This window comes from Perca flavescens, chromosome 3, assembly GCF_004354835.1.
Source record: "Perca flavescens isolate YP-PL-M2 chromosome 3, PFLA_1.0, whole genome shotgun sequence".
In the NCBI taxonomy this organism is placed as follows: domain Eukaryota; kingdom Metazoa; phylum Chordata; class Actinopteri; order Perciformes; family Percidae; genus Perca; species Perca flavescens.
This window is the reverse complement of record NC_041333.1, coordinates 29,431,035-29,446,278: the sequence shown is the minus strand read 5'-3', so window position 1 is coordinate 29,446,278 and position 15,244 is coordinate 29,431,035. Positions and strand designations below refer to the sequence as shown.

Sequence of the window (15,244 nt, the reverse complement as noted above, 5' to 3'; positions counted from 1 at the left end):
CCAGCCATCAGCAACACTGCTGGTGAAACATGCTCCTTCAACTGTTGCATAAGCCTCTGCATGCACTCCCCTGACCTGCTAAGGAGGAAAGGGAGAACATTTGCTAGGGCTAAGTTTGCTGAAGAAGTTGGCTGTCATGTCAGATATAGAGTGTAGCCACTGTGAGTTTTCCACTGTCGTGTGCAGACAGTGGTCTAGACTTACTGGCTAATTAACTGCTTACTGAAATTGCCTTTTCCCAATACTTTGAGAACTGAGCAAACTTTACTGCCTGGTGAATTCAGTGAAAAGAATACACAAGTCAGTGGCTTCAAGAGTTGGTGGTCTGCTACAAGATACTTTGCAAATGCCATACATTGTATATGGTTACTTATAATGACTACTTATAATGCACATACACAAAACAATTCCTCAACTTCTGCTAAAAGCCTATTGCCCCTCATTTATCCATTCAATAACAAAGTAACATTCAGTGTATTTTTTTTAATACAGTATATGACCTATACCTTAACATTCTGTCAAAACCCACACATGCCCAGACTCTAGGCTTACAAGATTCCAAACAGGAAGCTCAGTAGTGTCCTTATGTCAGGCTAACTGTGACAGCCCAGCCTGGCTCTGACAAACATGCATGTGTCATGTGATTGAACTTCTGCTATTAGTTTCATTCATTCACTCGGAATAAAGCATGTCTGAGATCACTGCATAATATTGGGGCTGATGAATGATAAACAATGATACATGTTTGTAGACAGACGAAGACTTGGGATAAACATCTGCTTCGATTAGCTTTATGCAGCGTGATAGAGAAAGACATGGCTTTATGGTGCCCGTTGCCATGCATAGAAAACTGCATCCATTTTGGACCCACATTCTCGGCTAAGGTCACATGTCTGCAGCCCTCAACATCAGCCTCATGCCTGCCGCAGCAAGCAGGGTGAAGTGATCGACAAACAGCTTCAACATGTCGTCCTCTAAACCAACACTTTGACATAGTGTCAGAAGACAACTGCGACGCTCATACCAAGCTAACTATTCATTGGTAAAAAGCCGGTGTTTCGTCTGCTAAAACTGTGGGACACTTTTGCTATGACACAGGGGCGTGTCTGCCTGTCTACTCACACATACACACAACGGACGACAAGGCAGTTATTTGCACGGGGTCGTAATAAACACGCACCTCTCAAACGCTCGGTCATGCCAAAACACATACAACTATGGTTGCGTAGACGTGCTGCTGTACGTTGTGCTGTTAGCCATGTTGCTAACTTTCCTAGGCCCAATCTGGATTTACCACGTGGTTTCTCCTGCTATTGGCGCGATGCACACCCCAGCTGCCGGCTTCATGCCAGCCACGCCTCAGCCGCTATCGGGTATGACAACTGCCACCTAACCATACTAATGTAAATCATAAACCATACTAAACAAACGCCGTTTTAAGGAGTCAACAATGAAGACAGACCGGACGGCGGACGTGTCAATGAATGGGAATACTAACATAGATAATTGTCTAGCTAACGAGGTGGCTACCGGTTAGTAGCTTGTACATTCCAGCAATAGCGGTGTCGTGACAATCGGTAATGTTACTGTAACTAGCCACTATCCAGAATGAGTCAGACGCCTCTGCTTCATCTCGCCCAGTTTAACATCACCGCCGGGACAGCCTTCGTTTACATCGATGCATTACAGGGGATGCTGATCGGAAATCCCACATTTACCAAGTTCCCATGTAGCATAACTTCTAACCTGAACGCACAGCGAACCTGTCAACCAGCTCACCAAGGCTCTACTGAATGTGTCACACAGGCTTCAAGGTTCAAAAAAATTATCCTGTCAAATCAGTCTACAACCCTCTTTAACTTGAACTCGACCAACAGCGTTTTATAATTCCTTTATACATGTATATACTGTAAACTTTTGCACGTCCAGATTAATATTTTACACACCCTGCACAAAACCGGTCAGCCTTAAAACAGTTATATTGTACATATTTGTTGTAGTGTCTCTTACATATTTTTATTGTAATGTTTTCTAAAAGGTATGTTCTTAGCTGTTGCAGTAATTTGCTCTATTGTTTATTCTATTATCATGTTTATGTATGCACCAAACACACCAAGGGAAATCCCATGCAAGTGAAAACACACTTTGGCAATAATTCTCATTCTGATTATGATTAACGTTGTGCGTGTTAGAACTGTCCCTTCATATTTGACAATACATAAATAATTTGAATGTGAGAACGAGAGGAGTAACGTTTGTTTGACACACAAACAGAAACCATGCTGCATGAACAGGTACAACCTGATATTTTAACCAACTGTAATACTTTACCGCCTGACAGAAATGGTTTCAGATTGCTGGCATCAACGTTGCATCGCCTTCATATGGTTTCAGGTATCAAGTTATCAGTGTGCATGTTATTTACAATCACAACTGTCATGCAACCAGGCTGGCAAATTTGAGTAACGTTACACAACCCCATCCCTTTCTGCTAAGAGGCTGGTACCAGGGCAAAACAAGGCTTCGACACAAATAGAGTGATTTAACCTACTGCTATTATAAAGCCACTGTCTGGCTAGCTAGCAAAATGTTGGATAGCTAGCAGCAGAAAATACGTTGACCGGCGAAAACAACAACATTGTGATGCGACAGTCTATGTGTCGCTTATCAAATAGAATATATTACACACACAATATAAAATATCTCTTAACTTCCCACGAGTAAGGACTCATCTTGGCTGTTTATCGTAGTGTTAGCTTGCTAGCTGGACATACGTTAGCTAAAGTGAAGAAAGAACACCCACGTCGCATTAGCATTGAATGCTAGAAACCAGCTAGCTAGCTAGCTAATCCCTGAAAACACAGCAGGACCACCAGTCAGCAGAAACCACTGAATAAAGTCACCACAGCTAGGTAAATCTCCACACTAAAAGGCAAAACGTAGATTTGACTGTCCTTCCATAGCCTCTATAAAATAGCGACTTGACACTTATCTGAAAATGTGAGTATTTTAATAATCAATTTAGCTCAGGACTGTTGCGTTACCTTTCTCTCCTTGAGTCCGCAGAGCCGGACGGACGGAAAACCTTTCCGGAAGCCGGTAGCTAGGTAATTCCGGCAAAATCCCATCACGTGAAACTTTCCCAGTAGGAAATTACCATAGATAGTATAGGAAATTACATATATGGAAACTCAATTCCGTTAAGTTAAGTCATTACTATTAGTTAGTATCTTAAAATAATGACGATTTAGCATCTCGAAATAATGAGTTAGCTAGCTCCTAGTATCTCAAAATAATGAGTTAGTATCTCAAAATAATGAGCTGGTATCTCAAAAAATAATGATGTATTATCTCACAATAATGTTAGTATCTCAAAATAATGAGCTTGTATCTCAAAAATAATGATAGTATCTCAAAATAATGATAGTGTCTAAAAAGAAAATGACTTAGTATCTCATAATGTATTTGTATCTTAAAATAATGAGTTCGTATTTCAAAAAATAATGAATTATAATCTCAATATGAGAAACTATCTCAAAATAATGACTTATCTCACGATAATGACTTAATTACATTTTGGGGAAAAACTGCATTATTTTGAGAAAGAGACATTTTTTCTTATTATAACGTTTCTCATTTTTTTTGTTAGGAAAATTTTACATTCACAAGACGAAATGTAAAGAAAAAGAAACTTTCCCAGTAATCATGTTCTCAGCTGTAAAGATGTCCATATCTTTTGTCGCCCAGATTATCTTTATTGTGTTTGCATGTGAATAACCTGATTTGAGGCGTTTTGATATTTTAATGGTACCCAAGACATTTTTCTTAAAATAGTCAAATTCCAGTTTTTCCCACAGATAAAAATAAGTGTTTAATTTCACTTAAATGATCTCTACATTTTTTTTCAACATGCATTGGAGGACTATTGTTAAATTATAATTAGGTTATAAATGGGTTCCATTATTATAAGCTAAATAATTGCTCTACAAAGAGCAGTTAGAGAATTGATTTTAAAATATTTTCATGGGATAAATCTGGACTAAATCAAAAATACTTCTCAGGCATAGAGGTTTAGAAAGAGAAACACATATTTAAAAAACATATCAAGCCTAATTGCAGTTGTTTGAGTATTCAAATCCACTGGAAGTTAGTAGTTACCATCTTACCATTTTTTGTATGTAGCAGAAATCACAGAAACACAAAGCTATCACTTTTGTTCCTTATAGGTGACATTGATATACATCTGCAATTCTAAACCACTGCTGAAATTACTTTCAATAGGGGTTTCCATTTGTATGTAGAAAATGTAAACATACATAGTAAATACGACTTCATAGCCCTAGGCGGCGCTGATAATGACTAAACTGCTTCTCCCTGTGTAAAACCTGCAGGTTGCTCAATTTGAATGACCGCACTCTGCGAGTTTAAACCAATTATAAAAAGCCAGGTATGACATTTTTCACCTAATTCAACACACAACCATCACATTTCCAACATGTGGATCTCAGTTTTATTTTTGATTCAACCTTTTACAGTACTGTAACAAAACCAAAAAGAATAAAAATAAAAACAGAAGCAAAAACGTACACACTTTTAAATGCTCTAATTACAAAAGATGACTGAGGATGTAAGTAGTGGGGAAAAGAAAAACATTTGAAGCACTGATGTGTACTGGGCAGCTGTTATTCATTAACTGATGACATATACAGGAGAGTGGTGAACAGTTTCTACTTTGAACTGGCCCCAGGTCAGTCAAACAGTACACATGGGAGAGGTGGAACAAAATTAGGGCAATAAGGAAACCATCAATGTAGAGTGGATGAGGTCCCAGTTTCACCCTTCCCCCTGTGTCATCCCAGTCCAATTAACCAGACCCCAACCATCCATTTTTTATGACTGCTGGAGCTGGGCCACAGACAACAGTTAGAAGACACAGCAAGGAAGAAGGATAGACCTGCCTTGCTCTTTCCAGCAATGCAGTAAACTAAATATAACAACTGACAAGAGCCATGGAGGGCTACCCTTACAAACAGAGGGAGAGGCCAGTGAGAATGAGGGTCTAGGTTTCATAGTTGGGGTTCTTGCGGAGGATAACAAAGCCCTCCAGAATGGGGGTGACAGGTAGGTACTCCTCTGTTGCCAGCTCAGCCCTCTCTCCATGAGCCAGCAACACTGGTGTGGTGTGAGTCTGGAAACCTGTGATGGCCTTTGGCTTGCCTGCCTGGCCCACGACATCCACAGCCTGTAGACAAATCATAAAAACAGACTCAAGTTAAACAACCTTTTCTCCTTACACCTTCCGACCAGAATTCTTGGGATTTTGGTTGCTGATAAAATTCCATAACTTCTCAATCATTTCTAAATAAAAAATTAATTTTGGCTGAATAGGTCTAGTGTTGGATGTTGTCTCCACTCAAACATCCTCACTTAGAAGAATAGTTCAACATTTGGGGAAATGCGCTTATTCATTTATCTGTTAAATATGAAGCTACAGCCAGGAGAATGTTAGCTAACTGGCTGCTGGCTCCAGCTTCACATCTAACAGCCAGACTTGAGACTGGTATCTCTATTCTCATCTCATTCTTAGCAAGATAGCAAATAAGCATACGTCTCAAAAATGTCAAACTAAGTCAATAAAGTTTGAATCGGAAAATTTCTACAAAAGTCTGTCCAATATTAATTTTCCTAGGCTTCACCTGTCCAACTCTGACAGACACAGGCAGCGGTCGTAGCTCCTCATCGAAGGTGACCAGCATACGTGGCTGCATGGCAGCGACCAGGCCGTAGAGAATGTAGTGAGATTTCCCCAGGATTACTGTAATGCACACAGTGGGGAATGTTAACACAGGGGAATCCCTGATGGGATACAATCTTTAAATTCTAAAACAGAAAAGGACAATGATAAGCATGTGTGGAAGCAGAAAGTTGAGGCAAAAGCAGCAGGAGAATACACTAACTGTTCTTGACGTCAAGGAAGGAAACCAGCACGGTGAGCAGTCCAGCCACGGCAACCTGACTCATCAGCTGCCTGTCGCTATGGTAGGGACAGAGTGTCAGTGTGCCTTTGCCCAGGTGAGTCAGACCCTGTGGAGGCACAAACAGCAGTCAATAGTCACTTGTACAAACACACGTCCCGCAAAGATCACTTGTGTCTGGTACAGAGTGCCTTTTGTGTTACCACCCACCTGAGCCAGTCGAACCATGAAGAGATTGTTAGGGTCTTTGGCGTGATACTGTGCCAGCTGCCGTAGCATGGCAGCCAGACGGGCGTTATTTGTGCCTGAGGAAATAGAAAAAATGAAGAGCCTGCTAAATATGTTGAGGAAGTCAACACTAGAGGCACTCTAAGAGGTGGCAGCATTGTGCCTTATCCAAAATGGCAATAGACCTTCAAGTATTCAATGCATTATATTCAATATTTCTAGTGAAAAACGTCAGTGGGATCTGTAACAGCAACTTTTTTTTTTTTACCCCTTTGTTTTTAAGGTTTTTTGTGAGTGGGTGTTTATTGGTTATTAAATAGTAAAAGCTTAATTTATTGCATTTAATTTGATATTTAAAATGTTTCCATCACATTTCTTAGTTTTGTCAATTTTATTTAATACAGCAAAACACATATATGCAAGTCATGATACTAATATTGGTACCGTTACTACTACATTAGCCATTTATTCCTGGTTAAAAATAGTCTACTGTGCATCAAAGCCCTAAAGACAAAAATTAACATTATTCTATGTAATGCCTATAACCCGACTTACCGCTGCCCACCATGCCCATGGCGAAGATGGAGTTGTGGGACACCTCGGGGTCGGCATCGTGGGAAAACTTGCTGAGGGTGTCCAAGATGTTCAAACGAGGGTTGGACACAGAAATGAGAGCCAGGGCTAGGGGCACCGCTCGCCTCAGGGTGGGCTCACCATAACGCAGCTGATGATATGAATGCAGAGATAATACGACAGAGTAAGGAACAAATATTTGGTTTTAATTATTTTAATTGCCTACTTAAGCCGTCACTTTGCAATATACATAGTTGACTTATGACAAATAGGAAGTCTTCATGCTATGATCTTAGTCCGATTCAGTTAGGACATCAGGATAAGTTAGAACAGAGTAAAAAATGACAGACCATAACAGAGCATAGAGAAGAGAAAATATATGGACCAGGATCAAAAGTACTGATGATGTAATGGGGATCAAAAGAATGGGAAAAAGCAGCAGATGGTGAAGTCTGAAAATATGAAAGTACGGTTAAGTCAAGACAACCAGATGAAAAGGTCTCTTTTTAAAACAGACTCAGCAGACAGAAAAATCAAAAGAATAAGGAATGAGAGGTGGCGAGATGGGGGAACAATAACGTATTCACTAAAGGTAAAGGAAAATAAAACAAGAATAGCAAATCGACAGTGAGCAGTGCTACTGACCAGATGTCCAAATGTTCGCAGTGCCATTTCAGACCCAATCTCCTCCCCCATGGCAATCAGGGCAATACCAAGAACAGCTACACCCTGAGAGGAAAACATAAACAATTCAAACAAGACCGCACAATCATCCATAACATAGCTGACAAGAAGTACTAAATAGAGACTTGGCAAAACATTGATGACTGAAGATAATCACAGTAATAAGTTAGTCCTTACCTGGTGGGAGCCCATGTCAGCAGCAGTCTCCTTCTTATCTTTGTCCTTCTTATCCTTCTTGTCCTTGTCTTCTTCTTTTTCCTTCTCCTTGGCTTCGTAGTGCTCACTGCAGATATGGAGAAGCTGCTGCACCTTCAGCACATTACCAGAACCTGAGATGGATGCAAATGATACAATGAGTTGTGAAGATTCAATGATGATTAAAATCCGCAGACATTGCACTATATGTAGATCCACATATGGTTGGCTTATACAGAAGTGAATGAATGCAAAGATTGAGTGATGGATATCTGCATGCGTGCAAACAAAACAGCTTTGGATTGGCTGGAAGCCAGGACTATGAGACTGACCTGCATATGCACAGATATCCACTAGCGTGTTGGCAAAGCTGCGGAAAGGTTCAGGTACAACCTGTAGAGCTGCCAGGGTCGTCTCAATCGCCTCTCCTTTACCTATGGAAAGGGAGTAACACAAACAGAATACTTACAGCAGCTATATTAAAAAGGGAAGGGAAGAAAGTATACAGTGATAATGGAATTGGCCTCTGTAATAGATCATGGCCTACACAAAGGTTTAGAAGAAGCGGTCACACATCACATATCGCTTAGTTTTGTTCTGCTTAGAATGCTTTGTCGCTGCAACTCTCTGTCACACTGTTTTGAACTATGTCTAGTTAATCTTGTAGTTAGTCATTCTGAGGCCTGTCCATGCTTACCCAGGTGGTTGAGTCCCAGGCCTAAAGGCAACCAGCGGGCATATGTGTCCTTCAGCTCCAGTTCGCTCTTCTCCATGATGGTCTGGACGATGGTGGAGGTCACATCACCGTTACAAGAGCCTACTGCGATCATACCACATGCCAGCGCCGTCACTCCAACCACCTAGACATCACACACACACACACACACACACACGTTGCTAAACTGCTAAACATATGTGGAGTGAGAAGATCCCTTACACAAATCACACATCCATACCTCCATGCTGGATTTGGAGTCTCCCATGACAGGGAGAAGCAGAGAAAGGACGTCTTCTCTGTTGGAGCCAGCATAGGCCAGGCCCAGCCTGAAACCAAGAAGACAAGGATCAAGACACACAGCCATGATGTGGCATCATAAGATAGATCATAAGACACTTTACAATCTTCCAGATTCAAGTGTTAACAGCAGTACAAGAAACATACAAAAGAGATCGGTAGATAAGTAGAGAAAACTTAACAAGCCATAAACAGCACTGTACCTCAAGACCCTGAATACATTTTCCTTGTATAATTTGGAAAATGTCCGTGTACATATGCTTTAATGTTTAACTTTCTACATGTGAACAGTCTCCTCACCCAAAAATGGCTCCTATCCTCATGATGTTGCTGTTGTGGAGGACATAGTCAGAGAGCAGGGCGAGTGCCGGGTCACATTCATTCCTCACACCCGAGTTGACAATGCCACAGGCCAGGAGTGCACCAGACTGCAAAGAGAGACGATGCAGGTGAAAGAAGAACAAGAAAGACACTTTAAATGCTTGCTTTTCATTGCTTTTTCTCCTGGGGAATAAGCTTAAGAAACATAATAGTTAGCAGACAATATATGTTCAGAAGGTCATATTCAAAACTCCATAAAGGAAGCAATCCTGACAGAGTTGCAATCTAGTCAATCCAATGGATTAATTTTACATTTATTTGTGGTATTGCCTTTCTTGAACCGATGGCATGTAGAGTATCTCATCAAGAGAGTACGAAGATAAGAAAAAAAAGCTGTGCAAATAGTTAAAGATGGGGCAATGACATTTGTAATACCTCAACCTGCAAAGGTTGTGATATGACCACCACATCAATATTAGAAAGTAATATAAATAAACTCTATTACAGAAAAGTTTCCGATGTTTACCTTGATGTAGTCCTCAGAGGAATAGAGATATTTGTCTATCTGGGTCAGACCGCCATCCACGTCCCACAGCAGGATCATACCAAGGGAGGCTGCAGCACTCAACATACCTGAGGACATTTATATCATCTTTAGTCACCAAACAAATGAAATGCACTGAAATACAGAAATCTCAAATATTTGTGTGGGTGTGTGTTTTCATTTACCGTGGTCCTTGTTCTTGTACAACCATTTGTTGCCATCGTCTGTGAGCAGCTTGTCCTGTCCGAAGGCTGCGTTGACAAAGCCGTTGACGAAGGAAGAGGCCAAGTTCATACGAGCGGAGTCAACCTGTGAGCCGCTGCCTCCAAACCCTGTCACATACGGCACAAAAGGTCATGCAAAACGCCAATCAATGAACCAATACACAAAAACCATTGAGTTTATTTGGCACAGTGGCCAGTAAATCACAAACACAGCAGCAACCTTATTTTACTTTATCTCATGCCCTGATCTAGACCGATTTCAAATGAGTTACAGTAGGTCTCTGTCACCAATACCACCCACACACACACCCACCCACACCCCCACACACCCCCACACACACGATATGGACTCACTGTTGTTTTCCAGGTGTGTTTTGTAGATGTCATCTGGGACTTTGGGTTCCATGATGTCCAGCTGGGGAGGACAAGATGAGCGTGTTATTAATAAAAGGTGAAATGTGTTGAGTCATCATGACGTCGAGTTTAGGTTATAATCCTACATTTATGAACCATTATTCAGGATTATTACGATGTGTGACGCGAGCACATCACAGAAAGCAATATGGTGTCCAGCTGGTAACAAACAATCTTGTATTACAGTTAAACAGTAAGCTAAAAATATGGCTCTAAAAAACATTGTAGGCGAGAAATAGGCAATGCAGTAACCAAACCTTAGTTCATATTTGTTCGGCGCGGTCTAGTTTTACGGTTTAATCTTATATGCGGAAGTGCAATCTGTAGTTGGAGTAACAGCCCTCAAGACAGCGGATGACGCAAAAAGCGGGGAGATGTGCACGGAGATCTAGGCGCTGGCGAGATGGAGGGAAGTTTACCACAATTTACACAAACTACCAACATTGTTATGATACAAAACTGGTTAAAAACTGTCAAAGTATCCTTTTAGAAGTTTAGCCTCCCTGTTTTTCTATATCTCAAATTACATTTATTGTTTCTTCCCTCCTCCTTTGTCTTACCTCTCTGGCCAGGGCCAGGAAGTTACTGTTGAGCTGCACGTTGGACATGATTTCTGTCAAGTCCTCGTAGTCTTCTACGTCCTCATTGAGCTCCAGGAACATGCCATGGCGACCCAGCATGAAGGCCATCTGCTTCTGGATGACTCTGCATGGTAAATAGGAGGTTGTTTTTCATACACCACGCACTATGACACAGTGGGCTTTACATTACAAGGAGAGCACATATGAGAAGGGTCAGCCTAACTGTAACAAAAATAGTACAGGGTCAAAAACAAAAAGACAAATTTGAAGAATTTGGAACTGATCCTCCACCTTGCTAGGTTAATATGTTTTATCATTACCATGACCATCTTTAGTGCTCTAGGAATAGTGCTTACATGTCTTTGCAGGATGTGAAGATGTTTTCTACTAGCTCCACATCGTTGAGCATCAGGGCCAAGCGCAGGGCCTCTGGATAACGGTTGAACTTCCTGAAGATGTTCAGGGCACATCTCAGCAGCGCTGAGTTTTCTGGCTCAGGAACGTAACTCACACAGCTGGAGGAGGGATGCAGACAGTTAGGAGATGAAATGGGCATATATGAAAAGTCAACCAGTCCTATTTTTGAAATGTATACTACATGCTAATAAACAGGGTTTGTGTTTTCTAAGCAAAGTGTGAAACCTGAACATACCTAGTGAGGTACAGGCAGACTTTTCCGTAGGCATTTTCATCGATGTAGTCCTCCAGCATGTCCAGCCTCTCAATCTCCATCAGCAGGTCGCACGCCTCATGTTCAGCATTGTGGGCCATGTTGTAGGGCACAATCTCCTTCACTAGTTTCAGCAGCGTCTCTTGCTGTGTCTTGTCATTTTCCTCCACCTCCTGCCACTCTTTAGCTACCTCACCAGCCAGGTGCCTGGAAGACAACCGACAGAGAGGAAGTGTATTTTTTTTTTTAATGAAGCAATTAGCAGACACAGAAGAAGGTGTCCAAAGACATTAATATTTCCTGTTTTCAATACATCTGCCCAGTTCTTGTATAAATGCTTTCTCCAACATCAGCCACGCATTTCATAATTTCCTTATTCACAGAGTGACCGTTATCCCATACTCCACACACATCATGGCAACACTGATAGTCGGTGGAGAAAATGGCATCAGTCTCTTTTTAAAAACAATACAATTTGTCACGACATGATTAATAGGAGGCTTAATAGAGCCTAAGCTCTTCTGTCCTCCTAGTTTTCTCATAAGCTTCTTTCATTTTTCTTTATGAAAAGCTGAAACACCGTTTTGTTGTCCATATTCCAAGCTTGATGGGTATTAACTATCATTATGATTGGTAAAATGAACAAAAAAATAGGACTGAATAATTTGATAGCACTCAACAGCACCCATTTTTCTTGTTTTTCTACTGACTTGCCATTGAACCAAACCTCATAAGAAACGACCATCGAAGAATCTCTGCATTTCCTCCATTTACAATGCAGTTCTCCAATAACCACAAGAGCATTATATGCATTGGCTGATGATGCCGTGTCTCGTCTTACCTGACATATTCATGTCCCCAGGAGGCCAGCTCTTCCTGGGAGCCTAGCAGACGGTACTTCAGACACTCCCTCTCACCGCTCATGGTCATGGCCAGCACTGACACCACATCTGCACAGAAACGCTGCCAACACAAACACCATCTACAGTTTGAACTTAAGGTCTTTAGGCAAAACTGCAACGATTAGTCAATGAACTGATATGTGATCATCAGAATATTAATGGCCAACTATTTTGATCCTCAATTAATCGTTTAGGTCAAATTTCAAACAAGAATGCCAAACATTTGATGGCTCCAGCTTCTCAAATGTGAGGATTTTTAGCTTCTTAGTCTCACATTGTAACATACTGAATATATTTTTTTTGTTTTGGACTGCTGGACAAAGGAAATGCATTAGAAGCCATCACTTTAGGCTCAGGGGAAATGATAATGTCTATTTTTACAGTTGTAGTTTTACAGACCAAACAAGTAAACGATAAATTGAGAAAGAAATTCAAAAGATTTAAATCGATCAAATATGGAATTTATAGCGTCACTTTATATATCTGCATTAGCCTTTAAACTATATGTGTTTTAAACTAATTTGGCGTCAGATTTGCCATACATATCACTGTGCATTCTTCGTGCTCAAAAGAATTGTGCACTCTTTTTCATATGGCGATTCCACTGAAAAGTTGTCCAAAAAAGAATGAATTTATAAATTTTCCAGCATCACAGTAGAGCCTTACCTTGTTCTCTCCAGGAGCCATGCCCTCATAGATCTCTTTGAGCTTGCCATAGTGTGGGCGCAGGAATTTGAGGGGCTTGGGTACTGAGGTCATGGAGGTGGTTGAGGAGCGGATTAGTCTGCGCAGCTCTTCCAATGCTGGACGGTACAGCTCTGTGTTCTTCTCCTGCCAATGTAAAGAAAATGTGAGGTTTTTGCATTGTAAGGGCTTTTACACCCTGGCACACAAGAGTCGTAAAAAAAATAATAATAATACTTACACTCAATCTCTCCACCATCATCTCCAGGTCCTCTTGTAACTGTTTGTCTTCCTCTGACTGAGAAGTAGTGAAGAGAATAACATTATCTGTTATTAATCAAAATCATTAAAAAAAAAAAAAAATACAGACTTACTTGCCACTGCTACCTTTGGCCTCAAGTTGGAGAGGGATGGCCTTAGATTTTAGTTGATAATGTAATAGTATATATCCTTCATTTTACACTTCCGGTGCTGCAGGAAATTCCATTGGATGCATGCATCTTCCGTTTCTTTCTGCTTTCTTTGGATTGGAATTCGGTGGCTTAATGAGGACTATTATTTGACTGCTCCTTAGATCTCTGGAGGGTAAATTGAGACAGCTAGCTAGACTGTCCAATCTGAGTTTTCTCTCGCACAAGTATTTTGCAGCAGCTCTGTGCGGAGCACTGCCAACTACCTGAATAATGCTGTTGCTGCCTAGCAGTATAGCACGTTATAATGTTTAGAATATTTGCTGTTAAACCCATAGGGACAAATAATGATGAAAAATGAACTTGGTAACGTTGTGACCTTAGTAGTTACATGATGTCAGAATGTTACACAATGCATGAAGAAGACAGCAACAAATTCCCATGTTTTCACATGGCCTTCCACTAACCGGAACAAAATAATCTTACCAGTGACACTTCCCACTGGCTAACTGATAAAGAGGACTACAAGCTAATGTTACACTATCAAATCAGTCTGTTGTAAAGTTATTAATACATAAATTTGAGTTCCAAGGAATCAAAGGCCTAAAACAAAATCTAAAAACAGAATAAACATATTTTCATTAATAAATTCAGAATAATCTAATAAACATTGTTTGCAATATGCCTGTTTGACATAAAGCCAGATTGTGATTCGTCAATTATAGAGGCTGAGGTTTTCTATTGGCAAGAATAAGAGCTAGTACTAGTAGTAATTATTGAGCAAACAGGTAGGACGCCAGTTGTTTATCAGAAGTAAATATTGTTGGGGTTTTGGAATGGAGTTTTTCTGAATGAAAAGCAACAAGACAAACTATGCAATACTCTACAAACCCCAACGCCTTAAAGACTCTTGATGTAGAGTAAATGGTTTAACGTTAATTGCCTGAATCCTTTTATTTTTTTTCATTGATATAGTTTAACGTTACCACTTGAACCCCGTTATATAGCTAGCTAGGTCTATTGTTATTTGTCATTGCACTTGTTTTACAATAAAGAAAAAAAAATATTGTAACAATAGACAGTCTATGGTTGTAACATAACATTAGGTTGATGCAGATTTAATGTTATTACGTGGTGTAAGATTTTATTCGACTTCACGTTAGCTGCTGTGTCATATAGTACATTACCCAATGTTAAACCTGGCTAGCTAGTTGAACATGCTAACTAACACTGATGACAGTACAGACGGCAGCGATAACAACTAACGCTAGCAAGCTAATGTTAGCTTACCGGCTGAGTTGGGCTAGGCTAAAGTTAGCTAACTGGTCGATTTCATCTAGCTATACGACTTTCACGGACCGCGAAATTCTAACAAATCAAAGTAAGGGTGCTTTATATGAAACATTACTGTACAGTTACTGATAACCTCTCAGTTATCTAATAACTGGCAATGACTTCGGCCTGCTCAACCATGTTGTCAAAGCAGCAGTGACTAAGGCAAAATAATACCTCTGGCTCCTGTAACGTTAGTTAGCACACATTTAAATGAGCAAAACACCCCCCAACTTACCAATTCTTGCTCTTCCTTCTTCTCCTTGTCCTTCCCTGAGGACTGCTGCCCCTTTTCCTTTCCCTTCTCCTTCTCATCGGTCTTTTCGGTCTGCTTATTCTCTTTATTTTTTGACTCCTCCATAGTTGCGGCTCTATGAACTGTCGGCTACCAAACGGAACTGAGGAAGACTGATGTGAGCGGACCGCTTCTTCTTCAGTACAGAAAGTGTGTTGTGATTTCACTTTACCGCCCCTGCTGGTGGGCATTTAAAA

The 15,244-nt window shown here is 40.6% G+C and overlaps 2 protein-coding genes across 5 annotated transcripts in view; both read right to left on the bottom strand.

The window, feature by feature from the left end:
• The window catches only part of eif4g1b (eukaryotic translation initiation factor 4 gamma, 1b), a 46,286-nt gene extending 43,192 nt beyond the window's left edge, over positions 1 to 3,094 (bottom strand). For all 4 annotated transcript variants that reach the window (XM_028570909.1, XM_028570917.1, XM_028570924.1 and 1 more), the window contains exon 1: positions 3,045 to 3,094. The gene's annotated coding sequence lies outside the window, so the exon portion shown is untranslated. The remainder of the gene's footprint in view (positions 1 to 3,044) is intronic.
• Positions 3,095 to 4,482: 1,388 nt separating this feature from the next.
• Positions 4,483 to 15,220, bottom strand: psmd2 (proteasome 26S subunit ubiquitin receptor, non-ATPase 2). The gene is made up of 21 exons (XM_028573730.1): positions 14,991 to 15,220; positions 13,252 to 13,308; positions 12,993 to 13,157; positions 12,266 to 12,387; positions 11,407 to 11,631; positions 11,111 to 11,269; positions 10,734 to 10,878; positions 10,114 to 10,174; positions 9,721 to 9,867; positions 9,518 to 9,624; positions 8,971 to 9,098; positions 8,612 to 8,699; positions 8,353 to 8,515; positions 7,988 to 8,089; positions 7,638 to 7,789; positions 7,422 to 7,505; positions 6,759 to 6,927; positions 6,186 to 6,280; positions 5,958 to 6,084; positions 5,697 to 5,815; positions 4,483 to 5,242 (listed from the first exon to the last, which is right to left on the bottom strand). Exons 1-21 carry the CDS (start codon positions 15,111 to 15,113, stop codon positions 5,060 to 5,062), a joined length of 2,721 nt encoding a protein of 906 aa, XP_028429531.1. The 5' UTR covers positions 15,114 to 15,220; the 3' UTR covers positions 4,483 to 5,059.
• Positions 15,221 to 15,244: the final 24 nt, after the last annotated feature.

Bases quoted from the DNA above. Each gene is read 5' to 3' on its own strand.
- psmd2 (XM_028573730.1), bottom strand. From the start codon at position 15,113: ATGGAGGAGTCAAAAAATAAAGAGAATAAGCAGACCGAAAAGACCGAT. The intron at 8,516-8,611 runs GTATGGATGTGT...TGTGATGTCTAG, and splicing joins ACTCCAAATCCAGCATGGAG to GTGGTTGGAGTGACGGCGCT. The intron at 7,790-7,987 runs GTCAGTCTCATA...CATCCATCTCAG, and splicing joins GGATATCTGTGCATATGCAG to GTTCTGGTAATGTGCTGAAG.